We start from the raw sequence: 14,494 nt of genomic DNA, 5'->3' as shown, positions 1-14,494 counted from the left end.
GGTTGAACTGGGTGCAGGGGGAAATGGCAGAAAAAAGTTTGGGAACCACTGCTCTAAAGTCTTCTTCATAAATTCTCTCCCGTTATTTGTAAAACATACCGACGGATAAAACCCTGGAACATGCAATAGCAATTTCTTCTGCTGTTTTATTTTTTACGGAAAAATCTCAAAAAGCCTATAGCCAGCTCATCAACAACCAAAAGATATCTGTATCCATATTTCAGTTCACAAAAATTACCAAGAATTTCCATATGTCTGCTCTGAAACGGTCTACTATAGGAATAGGAAAAGAACCCAACTTACAAGAAGTAATCTTCGCTGGCTTACATGCATTACAAACAGAACATCCCCTTACAAAATCCTCCACTGGAGACCATATTCTTCCAAAAGTAATTCGTGCGTATCTCATAATACGTCTTCTCAATCCCCAAATGTGGACTACCAAATTCACAATGAACAATCCGGAAGATCGCAAGAACTAAACTCTTCGGGACTACAATCTGTGTCGTATCCCCTTTATCATCTCTCCTTCTCAGCTTATATCTAACCTTCCTTACAAATTACCCTCTAATTCTAGTCCCGCAAAAGACATCGTATAGTCTTTCCCCTCTAAGAAAAGCTTTTGCGTCTGCTAAAACCTCATCCTCATCTTATTTCTTCTCTACTAAACTAATATCCCATTTTATAGACTCACCAGTTAGTTACACAACGTAAAAAATGGTCGTTAGTTTCTACGGCTAAAGAGAGATACGAGCGCTATCTTGAGTAAGACACAAGACATGGTTAACAGAAGTAATTCAGTCGGGTGATATTAAAGTTGCTAAAGATGACAAGGTTTTTGGAAAGATAATTGTCACGAATCAGTTGAAATATATGAGGGTCCGTTTCAGGTTGTGGAAATAGAGAAACAAATAGATTTGTTGATCTAGATGAGAGTATAGCGTTGTCAACATACCAATTATAAGCCTAGATCCTGAGAAGCTGGAGGTTGCATTTTATTTAGAAATTCAATAGTTGATATTATTGTTATAATTACTTTTTTTATTCTCAAATTTTTATTTCAATAATAGATTTTTTATTTTTTCCATTTTCATATTTCTCATTGATGTTATTACTATTATCTAAATCTTCAATATTATTACTTCGTCAATATTTTTCATGGGGGGCCGACGTTCCCATGTGCCCTCGCCCCAGGATCCGCCAGTGAATAACAGTGATGAATGAAAATTTAATGACATCGATTGTGATATTGATAATGTTGGTAGCGGCAATTATAGTGATAATGACTTCTATGTCATACTGGTGGTGACATAAATGATGATGAAAATGACCAGGTTTATAATGACAATGATTATAACAGTGACAATGATGGTGAAGGACAATATAATGAAGTTTTAAGTGTCCTTGACTATATGTATATAATGGCAACGTTGATAAGTGCCAGCAATCACACAAACAAGGCAAATGAAAATTATGACAATACTTACGAAAACGCCAATAATGACGAATATAATGAGAATGGCGGTGATATATGCAATGACAAAGATGTCATTTCATTGTAATGTCTCAGAGAAGGTGGCGCGGTCCCGCCCCCTCTCCCAACCCCCTAGTCCCTACCTGCTGACTCACAGTCACAGGGGAGCCAGAGTGGCGCCTAGTCACATGACCGATAGCAGGCGGTAATGATAACATGGCTGCTGATGTAGGATATTTTTGTGGTCACAATGAGGCCTGAATGACTACCGAAAGAAGAGGGTAAGTGAGGGAGTTTATGGTCAATGGAAGCCGAGAATATGGAAGTTTGCACGATTCGTGGTAAAGAAACGAAGCGGTTGACTTAATTCATGTATTTTTTGTAATACATGTATAACAGATGGTTGCAGCATCTCTGCTAATGGAGTGATTTAAAGGATGAAGAACGTCGAGATATGGCACATTTATAAAGGGTGTTGACAACGTCCCTTTAGCCCCTAGCTACACCAACTCTTTAGTCTTATCTTACCTCCATTCCCGTTTCCTTCATTCTTGCTGTCCAGCAACTCTCAACCGATCCTTCTAAACTGTGATGTTTGTTCTTATTGCTAGCTTTAGGTCCTTGTACTACTTAATCTCTTTCATTTTCTAGATCTCTTTATTTTGCTGTTCGACAACTCAAACTTCCTCTTGTCACCGTCTTGCGCGCCGAATTTCCGAAATCCAGAGTTGGCTTAAAAGTCTATATTCCATAAAATTAAACTGTGTGTGTGTGTGTGTATATATATATATATATATATATATATATATTATATAATACATCACACACACACACACAGTTTAATTTTATGGAATATAGACTTTTAAAGCCATATATATTATTATATATATATATACTATATATAATATATTAATTATATTATATATTATATATATATATCTCATGAACTTGTGTTGTAGCTTGGGATGTGCTAACAAAATCAAAAGGTTCTAGGCAGTAGGGCTGGGTAGTACTACTTCATGAAGTCTGAATACCCTGTTTAACCATTCGATCATCTAAACTGCTCAGTAGGCCTACTGCTTACTGCTTAGTAGAGATGCGAGGGACGCATCCGTATCATTTCTAGAAGATCACGATAAGAAAATCTGAGTCGCCAAACCTGCGGTAAGCAAGAAGTTATATCCTCCAATTTATACTTGAAGCTCGTTAGGACTTTCATTATGAAATTCGCACTTGATATTATGTGAAATTTGGTCGTATAAGAAAGGCGAAAGATGCATTAATTCTGAAAGCATTGCTCCAGATTTCGTTGTTCGCAGTAATCCAATCTACCGTACAGTAGTCTGCTATCCTCTTGCAGCTGTGTGGGTGAGAGAGAGAAATCTATCGAATTGGGCAAATAGAAAGGGTCGAGGAAAACGTACTTGTACCTGCCATACCGTATACTTTACATAAAAGAAAAAAAATCGTTGACACAAGGCAGAAATTCAGCCATAAAAATAATGATTCAGCATATTTTCTGGTTAGGGACATAGAGTATTGACCAGCATAATGTGTAGATAATCAGAATTATGATAAATATAAAGGCAACGATAAATTAAAAGAATAACCATTGTATTTAATCAAAGAAACATACAATTGAACTTTCCTTTTCTCATAAACTACCGCGAGGCATGGATTGTGAGACCTTTCTGCCCAGTCAAGGTCACTACTTCCTTCTTAGTCCTCCGTCCAGTGGTTGCTACCCAATACACGCCAGTGGCTGAGTGTGAGTGTGGTAGTACGAGCGCATTTTCGCCGTTTTATCCTCATACATGAAGAAGGCGGATGTAACCTATCTGGCAACTTCGTTTAATTACTATATGCAGGAAAATGTTTACAATATAAATACTACGTAGGTTGTGTTTTTTTTATTATTAGAGAGAATGCGTTGAAAATATTCCATCCATAGCTATTCAATGCCACAACTAATGTAATTTATTTTTAATGTAATTTACTTATAATAAGAATGTTGTGCAGTAGATTAACCTAGGTAATAAGGATACAAAAAGAGGTGGGTTTCCTATGAGAAAATATTCGATGTGTAATTTACTCAGGTTGTTAGGCTAAGGTTCCTGAATGAAAAACCTCTCAAAATCGTTAATGCGTGGGGTACTTTGACAGACCATCCAGGAAAATCTTTTAAAATTCCAAATCTGACGCTAGGGAACAATAGCCTACCCGTACAGTGACTGGCCAGGTGGAATGTTGCTTTGGATACCGGAATAAGTTAAGCCACTTTCTTTAAAGTTTTCCTCTATGCTATTCTCATTTAATATAATAATCTAACGAAGTCACTGAAAATTTTAAAAATTCCAGGAGGACTGCGCTTCGAAGGGTATAGACCTTCCTATATTTGTAATATCGATTATCAGATCAATATGCCAGACAGCTGATGGAATGAAATGATAAGACGCAGGTTGCAGAACATCAACATGAATTGCAGCATCCACTGTGTATAGTTGTCGTGAGGCCAATTAAGTCTACTTGAAACCAGTCATCCAATAGGAATTGAATCACCTGATTTGGAATCCAGGTTGTGGAATGTTGCATTCGACCTGAACGTTCCCTATTGATGACTGTGCCCAAGAAAAATACTTCCAGTCTTTAACATCTGTAAGTTTTAAAGTCATGCACACACCGATAACTAAAATGTGTATAAAAGTGAAAAACATCGGTCTCTCGTTTATTCTGGAAATTTTTACAAAGTAAATATTTTAAGATTTTTTACTGTACATAATTTATACAAGGCCAAAACTTATAACTCAAAGGCAGTTCATGGTTTGGTGAATTTTTTAAAGCAATGTAGAGAAAATATATATTTTTTTTAAATTGATTTGTGCATGAAGCGAAACCTTCACTGGAATGGCTATTAGTTTATTATTATTATTATTATTATTATAAGTAGTAGTAGTAGTGGTAGTAGTAGTAGTAGTAGTAGTAGTAGTAGTAGTAGTAGTAGTAGATCCTTTTTTTTCGTTGTGATATAGATGCTCTTATATGGACCATCAAATATCTTTTTATCACAAAAATAGTGAACATCCATAATTTGTGTTGAGGTAAATGAATAACACTAAATGTGTATAGGTCGCTCGCTAGACCGTTAGAGGAAAAACGCGAAGAAAATCCCGTCCTGCCAGGTTTGACTGAAGAAGGTTAGTTTCTCCGACCGAGAAGAAGTGAATTAAGGCGAATCCTTTTGGCAACATGAGTTTACCTTAGTCACGCGACAGCTTATGGCCAGTTCGACGGAATCTGTACGTTCAGTACGAACAGCGGAAAGGCCTCGAAGAAGTTGGTCAGTGTTCCTGTATCCTGTGAGAGGTTTGTAGCTATTATGTCCGATTAAATCTTTATCCGGACTTGTGTTTGCGATTATCTCCCAACTTGCCAGGCAACGCATGCGCGAATCAGTTGCTGATTAACGCTTCAGATGTTAACCATAGCATCAGTTTTCTGTTGCATTATCAGTATCATGATTATTGTGTTTGCAGTGAGTTAATAAGTGTTTGACACGTATGAATATTTATTTTTTGGCGAATTCTCCATTCCAGGGCCTAGTTATATTCTCATTGGTCTACGTATTATATGTATGCTGATCTGAAAGATTTAGTTTTATAAACAATTTTCATGCTTTATACTTGGTCTCATTTTTTAATTCTTAGAATTATAACTATCGCCACTATTGTATATCTGACTGGTGAACACCTTACGCGGTTCATTTTTTATGACACCTTCCACACTCGTGAAATTTTGTGCACTAAGTAGAATTTAGTAAAATCATTTTTGTGCCGGTCTGTTACTTTTCTGTAGTCATGTGGAAAAAAGTCAACCTTAATGTGAAATTTCGACATTTTAGTCTTTCACTACAAATAGTCCCAATTTAATATTTTATGCGTTTATACCTGCCTGTGCATGAATCGTAGCTTTTTATATTTTACATAAATCACATTTATAACTTCTGTCCACTAGAAAATTTGAACGCAGTGAAGTGCTTAATATTTTCTTTTCATTATTTTAATTCCGATGGGCCTACGTTAGACTGTATTCAAGTTGATGTGTGATGATACGCATCCAGTTAGAATATAAGTAAACAAAAAAATCTGTGGACTTTTCAAGTGTCCAACTTTCACTTTTAGCCAGAACTCTCGTGATTGTGGTCGAAAATGAAAGTCAATTTGATACCTAGAGGCTCTTAGCAACATTGTGTGTGCTGTAGTCTCATTCGTAAGCTCTCTCTCTCTCTCTCTCTCTCTCTCTCTCGTCATTGTTATATTGCACACATTAATTAATTCACCATATTATTATTATTATTATTATTATTATTATTATTATTATTATTATTATTATTATTGAAAGATATTGCTGCATCAGCTGCATTCAACTTGTAAATAGTCTTCTCTATTTTTCTAATAATAGCTTTCTCTCTGCTATTACAACTGGCGAGTATTGCGCCGATATTACTCATCAGGAGGAGTCAATTTCAGGGATAATGGTTACAAATTTATTTATTTGTTACAGTAAATGAACAAATATTTTGACCTATTTGTTCATTTACTGTAACAAATAAATAAATTTGTAACCATTATCCCTGAAATTGACTCCTCCTGATGAGTAATATCGGCGCAATACTCGTCAGTTGTAATAGCAGAGAGAAAGCTATTATTAGAAAAATAGAGAAGACTATTTACAAGTTGAATGCAGCTGATGCAGCTATATCTTTCAATAAGACTTGTTTGAAAGAGGGTCTCCTTCCAATATATTATTATTATTATTATTATATGCAGACTTCTGTTCGCGTCGAGCTGTTACATCAGTTTAAACGATTGAGCTGTTTCTGCTCTCCTTTTTTAAACTCTTGCATTTGTATATTAATATATTCACATTTGTATATTAATATATTCACATATGTATATTCATATATTATCGTAAATATTTATAGTACATTTCACCCTACATTTCATTATTTGGCAAGTGTGCTTCTTACAAAACATTACTTTGTTTGAAGTGGCGAATTCTTAGATTATAAAATGTTCTCTATACATTACTACAAATCCTTTATGGCATTTGGAACATTGGGCTTTGTTACGTGTATATTCTTGATTTTTATTCTACGAGACTAAACCGCAGCCCCCTTTTCTTATTGCTTTTATGCTTCTCAGTTGGTGTTACATTGCTTCTCTTTAGTTCTTGTCCTTTCAAAATTTTAAAACATCCTAAGTTTTTTTTTCAAGTATGCTGAGGAAAATATATGTACTTTCAATTTGTAAAAAAAAAAAATAAATAAATAAATAAAAATTAAATTGAAAGTCTCTTGAGTGCTTTGAAAATCTATGGGACCGAGTAAAGTTACATAATCTGCTTTTGTAATGACTATATATTTTTTATAGTACAGCTTCCAGTAGGTACAATATAACTGCGGCAGTTTTTTTTTTTAACATTACTTTCTTGCAAGAAAGTTGCCAAAAGCTGATCGGAACTCGTGGTTCAAGTAATAAATTGAAATAAAGATTTACTGGGTTTGTTTGTATGGTGCTTTTACGTTGCATGGAACCAGTGGTTATTCAGCAACGGGACCAACGGCTTTACGTGACTTCCGAACCACGTCGAGAGTGAACTTCTATCACCAGAAATGTACACATCTCTCACTCCTCTCAATGGAATGGCCGAGAATCGAACCCGCGACCACCGAGGTGGCATGCCAACACCATACTAACCACGCCACTGACGCGCTTACTGGGTTTATTGATACTTCTCTCTCATTTTCAGGTGGTGAAACATGAGTAACTTTTTCATCTACATTGCTGTAACAATCGGTGTTGCAGGACTGTGTAATGGAGGTTGTCCTGAAGTGAAACTCAAGGAAAATTTTTCTCCAGACAAGGTACCGTGAGTTTAAACTATACCTTGCTTATTATTCTTACAGTCATAAATACATTGAGTTTATACCATCATGGTTCAAGGCCATGTTTTGTGGCACTCCATACACTAAATCCTACTTAACGTTTGCAAAAAATAAATAAATAAAAATCACAGAAAACCTAACTTTAATTTCACTGGCATTAGAACCACTTGAAAATCAATATTCATGTTTCTAGTTAAACTACAACGCCAACAGTGAAATGAGAAACAGGCTATCTGTAAATTTCTGATGCCTAATTTTTCTACGACAGCAGCCATATATGTGACGCCTTTTTTTCAGTACCTCGGTAATTGGTATGAAATTCAGTCACAGCCAAGCATATTCCAGACCATTAAGTCTTGTATGTCTAGTTCTTATAAAATGGTTGGAGACGAGATACAAGTTTCCTCCAAAGGCCTTGACAGTTCAGGATCACCTGCAACTAACACAGCTACCTTGTCCATTGACCCCAAAAACCCTGCTCATATGACAACAGATTTCGTTCCTGGGAGTAAGTTGCACACCTTGTTTGATTGTAATCATTTGTAGAAGGAAATCCTAGCACCAAATAGCCATGCTATATAAATATAGATTCGAAAATTCTGTTAGTTTTCACTGTACACAGGTTTACATAGTTTCATATTAGATAAACCATTATTTTAATTAGGTCTAAAATCATTATTTTTCATGCATCAACATTATTGCTTTTCTGAAATGAAAAAATTAAACGCATTCTCTAATTATGTATTGGCTAGCATGGCATCCTAATTTTTTTTACATAAAATTTTGAATCGAGTGAAAATTTAGAGCATTTGTAATTACCATGATGAATGCTAGTACTTATAAAATTCAAACCACAAATTGCAGAACCTATTTTCATTAAGAATAAACCATTTTTATAGTACAGTATATAAATTGAACTGGTTACACTTAACCAAAATAACCTTTTCCTAAATTATATCTAGATCTTTTTCTTTTGTATAAACTTCTGTACAAGATTAATTTCCAACTACGTATTTTCAGTTTCTCCTCCTTATGACATTGTGGATACAGACTATGACACCTTCTCTTGTATCCACTCGTGTGTTAGCATAATGGGAATGAAAACCGAATTTGTCTTCATCTACTCTCGCAACCGAACCCTAAATCCAGAATCTGTAAAACACTGTCGTAGCATTTTCGAGGTTCGTTTATGGTCTTACCATTTCATAAGTGTGATCTAACTTTAGTTCTTTAAAATACGTCTATGCAACTGAAATAAACCTCATGATATTTATATTATCTAGTGAATGTAAAATATTAAATTTTCCATTTGCATTGTAAAGCTGTATATCTTGCAAATTTTTTTACTTTTTTCTGCTATTTTCAGAGTTATGGCATAGATACTAGTGGGCTTGTCGATGTAGTACAAACTAACTGCCACGATCATTCAGATTTGTGATTATTCAAACAAAGACAATTCATTATACCAACTTCATTAGGGTTTACAACCCAAGCAGACTGAGAGTGAAAATCAGTATCAACCAAATTATCAAGAATCAATAAAATACTACATACAGAATAACTTTTTTTATTTACCATTACACCCTAAGCACACAGTGCTATTCCATTACAAAGATACCACTTGAATTCACTAGGACAACCATCGTGTCACTTTCCCCATACCATGTCATGCAACGCTACAACTATATCCACAAAAATTCACCAAGACAAACCTGGCCATACTTATGAAAACAAAAGGAATAACTAGACCATTTTTAGAACATTAGGTGTGACAAAGATCTAGCTGATATAAAGACCCTGTACACACACTGACATGTATTATTAAAAAAACACAGGTATAATTAATACTAGAACTCCCCAGTAGCCCCTCAATCTATCTACATCACCACATCTTCAGAGACGACTGTCAATTGATATCAGTCTTCCTCGCGAGACATGTTGATTTATATCAGCTGGATCTAAATGACTTAAGCAAGGATAAATTCAAAAAGGCCTAGCTTTGCAAGAAAATATACATGACAAATATAAAAGCAAAATAAAATCCAATGCTGACTGGAATAAAGTCCCTTAAAATAATATTGTGATTATAAAATCTCTAATATTGTTAAAATTCCTATATACAATCTAGCAAATAAGCCATTTAAAGCCAATAAATAGCTAGATAAAGAGGGAAACGTCTCAGAACAAGTCATAGCTTAATACAGAGAGAGGTAGTGGGATGCTAAAACTTGTCACAAGGAGGACTAGCGATAGTGTCTAGATTAATTAACAAGTTAACACTTTCAACTGCCTCTCAAGTTTCCGCTTCATGCCTAGCCTCTGATTATGCAGCAATGTCTAATACTGTAACAAGACAAAACGTCTAAAACAACGAAAACTTTCTTTATCATATAAGTTAAATACTGTATAGTACAAATCCATTAACTTAAGCTTTTTGACAAGTTAGTTTCATAATATCTAATTTAAAAAGTACAATGATAATTTTTATTAATTTCAAAAAATTATAAGGGTACCTTAAATCCTAACAAAGTTGTTTTTGATTTGTACAAACCAGAGTAATCATCATAAACAACACTGGCAGTTACTTCTGCTGGTTGAGGGTAGTCGCACTGAAGCAACCACTCCGTCCTGTTTCAAATTCTAACCTTGAAAATGACTTTCAAATGGCAGTCTAATTTGCTGGTTGTCTCAGGAACCTTAGGGATCACTCCATTAGCTTGAACAAGTTGTTACTATTTGGAACCTAGGCTGCTGACAAATTCTGCAAAGTAAGGAATTTAATCTTTTTTATTAACCATCTCAAACCATATCAGCGTCCTTTTATACCACATACTGACTTCAATCTGATAACAACAAGTAAATCAGCTCTGCATCTCCAAAGAGGTAACCTCAATTTGTTGGACATTATTACATACAGGAACTGTAAATCTTCCATGTTATGAGAAACCAGATTCACTATCACAAAGAGGTAAAATAAACTTGATTTTAATTGTCAACATCTGATCAACATGATTATCATCTTGACAATAATGAGAATTCCTTCATCATCGCAGATGAAAATATAATATTTCAAAGGAAACTCACAACACGAGAAAACTGTTCAACCTTCCTAAAGTGTCCAAAAATACTGTCATTCCATTTTGCATGACAAATATGACCTTACCCAATTATAAGAAAATTCATCATCCAACACCACAAGCGCATCTCTACTTAAAGAGTCCATAACTTTGTCAGATCCTTTAGGTTTGAAACAGACAACTTGCAGAAAGAAAACTGCAAAAATCAAGAAACCAAGACATACTTGATAAGTATCACATGAAACTGGCACCAAGGTGTTCTTAGATTCAACAATTCGTCACTACTACATTCGAAACAGAAACCTACCCATCGAAAACTATCACCTCAATACCACAAGGATAAAACACCACCAGGAATAATAAATTCTCAATAAGTATGACTGTAAAAGAACACATTCTTTTCGGTCAATCTGACTAATAAATTATAAAAATAAATGTTCTGTAAATGGATGAAATATGAGTTTTTGCTCCAGGATTTATATTTCCTTTCAGTGTAAGTTTTATATCAAGGGATGTTTCTTGCCTTTTCACCTATATAGTAAGTCAAATGCTACTAAACCAATAAGATTCCAGTGTTAACACAAGTCAATAGTAAAAAAATTTAACTTGTCACTTTGACTACCCGGTATTTTGCTCCAAATTAACACCAAAGACATCATTATATTATTATAGAAAATAATTCTACAACCATACAGGAAAAATACTGCTATGCCCATAAGCAATCATGTGCCTTGGCATAGTTGAATTTTAGGACCCCTAGAATTTCAAAGGTTAACGGCCATGTTATCATTATTATTATTAACACTATGTAAAATAAAAAATAATTCTGCAGTTTAGATACATCAAAATATATAGACTTCAAAAGAAGACACCCAAAGGCCTCAGCAGATTTAAACATTCCTAGAGAAAAAAATATTTTGAACTTATTCTTTAATTCAGTCACATATTACAATAAGCTGGAATTTGTAACATCAAGATGGATTATTGAACATTTATCTGATACTTACGACCAATGACCCACATTCACAAGAACAAAAGCATGTTAAAGCCTTGCCCCAAATGAAAGGCAGTCACAAAAATCTCCAGATTAGTCTACATAAAAATTCCATACAAAACAGAATTTCTATAGGTCACTTATCCAAATATTTGAAAAGGCAAAGCTAGCATCTTTATCTTTCATTTGTTGCTTACAAAATTTTTCTATCAAGTCCCATGGTTAATTTATTCATGGTTTTGGGTCTGGCCATATTTGCAAGTTTCTTCTTTGCTTTAGTTTCAAAGAATACGGTTTGATTTCCCTATTTTGTCCAAATATTTTGACTAACATAAGAGCTACATTTTAACCCCACTAAAGACCACCATGGACCTTATACCAATATAAACTATATACCTTGTGCCTTAAGGGTGGTCATTTTGTTGAGATCAGACTTAGCATTAGGAGCAGAGCTTGACCAAAGATTTTCACCTTGCTAAACCATATCAGCTACCCAAATTCTATATGTAAGGAGGCATTCCATCAAATCTTATTGCAGGAAATATCAAAATCGTATTTAATTCTGCCCAAGGTTTAGTAACAAAATGTCAGTTTGGATAGACGAAAAGAGGAAACTGAGTTTGCAAAAGAGGCCAGAAACTTCTAGCAAATTCAGTGCAGAGAAACCAAGTAGGGGGAAAATGCAAAATCTGGTCTAGATCGTTGATCTCGGAAGCCCATCAACAAACAGGAGTGTATTCCTGGAAAAGGGCAATCATCTTGAACTCAGGGTAAGATATAAATGTTTTACAGGTATATAGTGGTATTTACCAGAATATAAAGAATTATAACTTTATGATGAACCAAGCTGGTCCTCTCCCCATGTGAAAGTCAATGGTGATATTTCAGTAGACGTATGGCACCTTATCTCTGGAAGAAGAACAGGAAAGGAAGAAAGGATACTCAAGAAAAACAGAAGGTAAAGAATTCCAAATCTTGGAAGTAGGAGGAAAGTAAGTCACTGAATTACGTAACCTGATGACCACTAACTTTAACTTAAAATACATCATAGGTAGATTGATAGGTGTTACAACAGTAGCTATAGCACAACCTACAAAAGAGACATACAGACCAACAGACTAGTGATACCACCTTGCAGTAGAAAGAATGAGAATCATTTGATGACTTAATTGGAAAAATGGGACCTGACTGTGGATGGACAAGGACAGGATGTACTGTAGTTCACAGTGACCAAGGAACAGTCTGCCACTGAAAGCAAATGCAAAATAGAAGGGTTTCCATTTATGTAGCCAAATTTTAAATAATTAGGTAGAAAGTCCACTTTCTTGCATCTATACATTTCAAAAAGAATAACTTGGTAGCATATAATATATATTGTCAATAGCCTATTTTCAAAACAAAGATAATACAAAAATAAGACACAGATACTCCGTAAAAATTCTGAATATACGAATAGCTGCAGCAAAGAAACCAGAATATGGTATCAAGAAAACATGCAAAAGCTTCACTTGTAATTGGTGCAATATATACCTGCATACAAATACTGCTCTATACCATAAAAAATATGCTAGTGATAAAGAAATTCTTAAGCATCAACAATATTTTAGTAGATTTACACCACTTTAAGCACAGTTTAAAATCATCTGTCAATAAAGATTTTAAGAAATAAGATCAATATATGTAATATAGAACACTGTTTGATCTAAGGTCAGTATTAAAACCCTAATCAAATGTAACATCATACTACAAATAATTTCAAACATGGAAGGACCACCAGTAAACTATGAATATGAATGCACACTCCAAACCTATATCCTCTCCCTAAGACTGCACTTATCTAAATAGTCCAGGTTAACATCTAGAGGATAATTGATTAAATAACAACATATTACTTTCACCAAATTCCAAGATTGTGAATCAAAGCAAAGATTAAGAATTCCTTTCCTCAAAAGAGTTTAACAAGACTGGCAAAAATCCTTAATTAATTTCAACACTTAAAAAGTGTGATGCATTTTTTGTTAATTTCATGACAGCAACTTACTTATTTATCCCTGCAGGATAAAGAAACAACTTTTACAGCTAAGTGTAACACCATATTCTGACAACCAAGCTAAATTACCGAAGCAAGATACGAAGTAAAAATCACGTTGCTAGGTCTATACATTTTCTAAAAAACAAAAATTCCTAGCACTAAGCACTACATGGAAAACATGCAAATGACAAATCTTTTGGAGAAAATATCAATTTTTTTCAAAAATAAAAGTATCAAAAACTGGATTCACAATTTACTGGCCACTTTTCTAAAAGTTAATTCATTTAATCACTAAGAAGCTAAAATAGCACCTTACCTCAGGGTGTTATTATAACTGGAATTTAGTGAAAGAACAAAATTATAAAAGAATCAGTATTCCAATGTAAAGAAACCAGTTTCACATGCACTCCAGTGGTTCTTGGAAATGACACCAAAGAAAATTAGAAATAAAATCTAAATTCCATTAGTTTCTTCCTCTCATTAAAAAAATCATCATTACAGAGTATAAACTATCAATCACGTTAACAGGTACATCACAACAGAATTAATCAACCAAAGAAAATAAGGGTATCTGGCGAACAACACCATACCATCTATGGAAGAAAACCCCCAACCCTCTCCTTCAACTCTTGGCATGATTTGTAGGGGATATTACATCCCAGACATTCATAACCACTTTTTTTCAATGTTAAAAGAATTTCTACTGAATTCAAAACTATTTTCAGAAATATAATATTCTAAATTCTAAACTGTGCTAAACTTTAAATTTTTGCTTCTGCTTCATACACAAAAAATTTAGCAGCTTTGTTGGGACATTCTAGGCCACAATATTTTTTTCTCACCTTGAATGATTTACTTTATACCCTTGGATGCATTATAGAGCTATTTCATAATGAAGAGTACAAACAAAAAAAAATTTTATAGTAAAATTCTAGTCTTTTTCATCTTCAGATCTAAAGAGAACCTTTCCTAG

At 34.2% G+C, this 14,494-nt stretch overlaps 2 protein-coding genes across 6 annotated transcripts in view; one reads left to right on the top strand and one right to left on the bottom strand.

Annotated features, from left to right (window-relative positions):
• Positions 1-4,683: 4,683 nt before the first annotated feature.
• LOC135222069 (apolipoprotein D-like) lies at positions 4,684-8,973 on the top strand. Of its 2 annotated transcripts, none has more exons than XM_064260231.1 (5): positions 4,684-4,837; positions 7,283-7,397; positions 7,716-7,926; positions 8,439-8,599; positions 8,785-8,973. In XM_064260231.1, exons 2-5 carry the CDS (start codon positions 7,293-7,295, stop codon positions 8,854-8,856), a joined length of 549 nt encoding a protein of 182 aa, XP_064116301.1. In that variant the 5' UTR covers positions 4,684-4,837; positions 7,283-7,292; the 3' UTR covers positions 8,857-8,973. The 2 variants fall into 2 exon arrangements, with proteins under 2 accessions (XP_064116301.1, XP_064116309.1); XM_064260239.1 differs by having other exon boundaries at positions 4,789-4,811.
• The window catches only part of LOC135222049 (adenylate kinase-like), a 28,043-nt gene continuing 22,518 nt past the window's right edge, over positions 8,970-14,494 (bottom strand). For all 4 annotated transcript variants that reach the window (XM_064260200.1, XM_064260194.1, XM_064260217.1 and 1 more), the window contains one exon: positions 8,970-10,179. Coding sequence is in view for 2 of the 4 variants with exons in the window: in XM_064260194.1 (XP_064116264.1) it covers positions 10,151-10,179 (29 nt within the window). In the remaining 2 variants the exon portion in view is untranslated. The remainder of the gene's footprint in view (positions 10,180-14,494) is intronic.

This window comes from Macrobrachium nipponense, chromosome 20, assembly GCF_015104395.2.
Source record: "Macrobrachium nipponense isolate FS-2020 chromosome 20, ASM1510439v2, whole genome shotgun sequence".
Taxonomy (NCBI): Eukaryota; Metazoa; Arthropoda; class Malacostraca; order Decapoda; family Palaemonidae; genus Macrobrachium; species Macrobrachium nipponense.
This window is presented reverse-complemented; position numbering and strand designations above follow the sequence as displayed.

Bases quoted from the DNA above. Each gene is read 5' to 3' on its own strand.
- LOC135222069 (XM_064260231.1), top strand. From the start codon at position 7,293: ATGAGTAACTTTTTCATCTACATTGCTGTAACAATCGGTGTTGCAGGA. The intron at 7,398-7,715 runs GTACCGTGAGTT...CCTTTTTTTCAG, and splicing joins AAAATTTTTCTCCAGACAAG to TACCTCGGTAATTGGTATGA. The intron at 7,927-8,438 runs GTAAGTTGCACA...ACGTATTTTCAG, and splicing joins AACAGATTTCGTTCCTGGGA to TTTCTCCTCCTTATGACATT.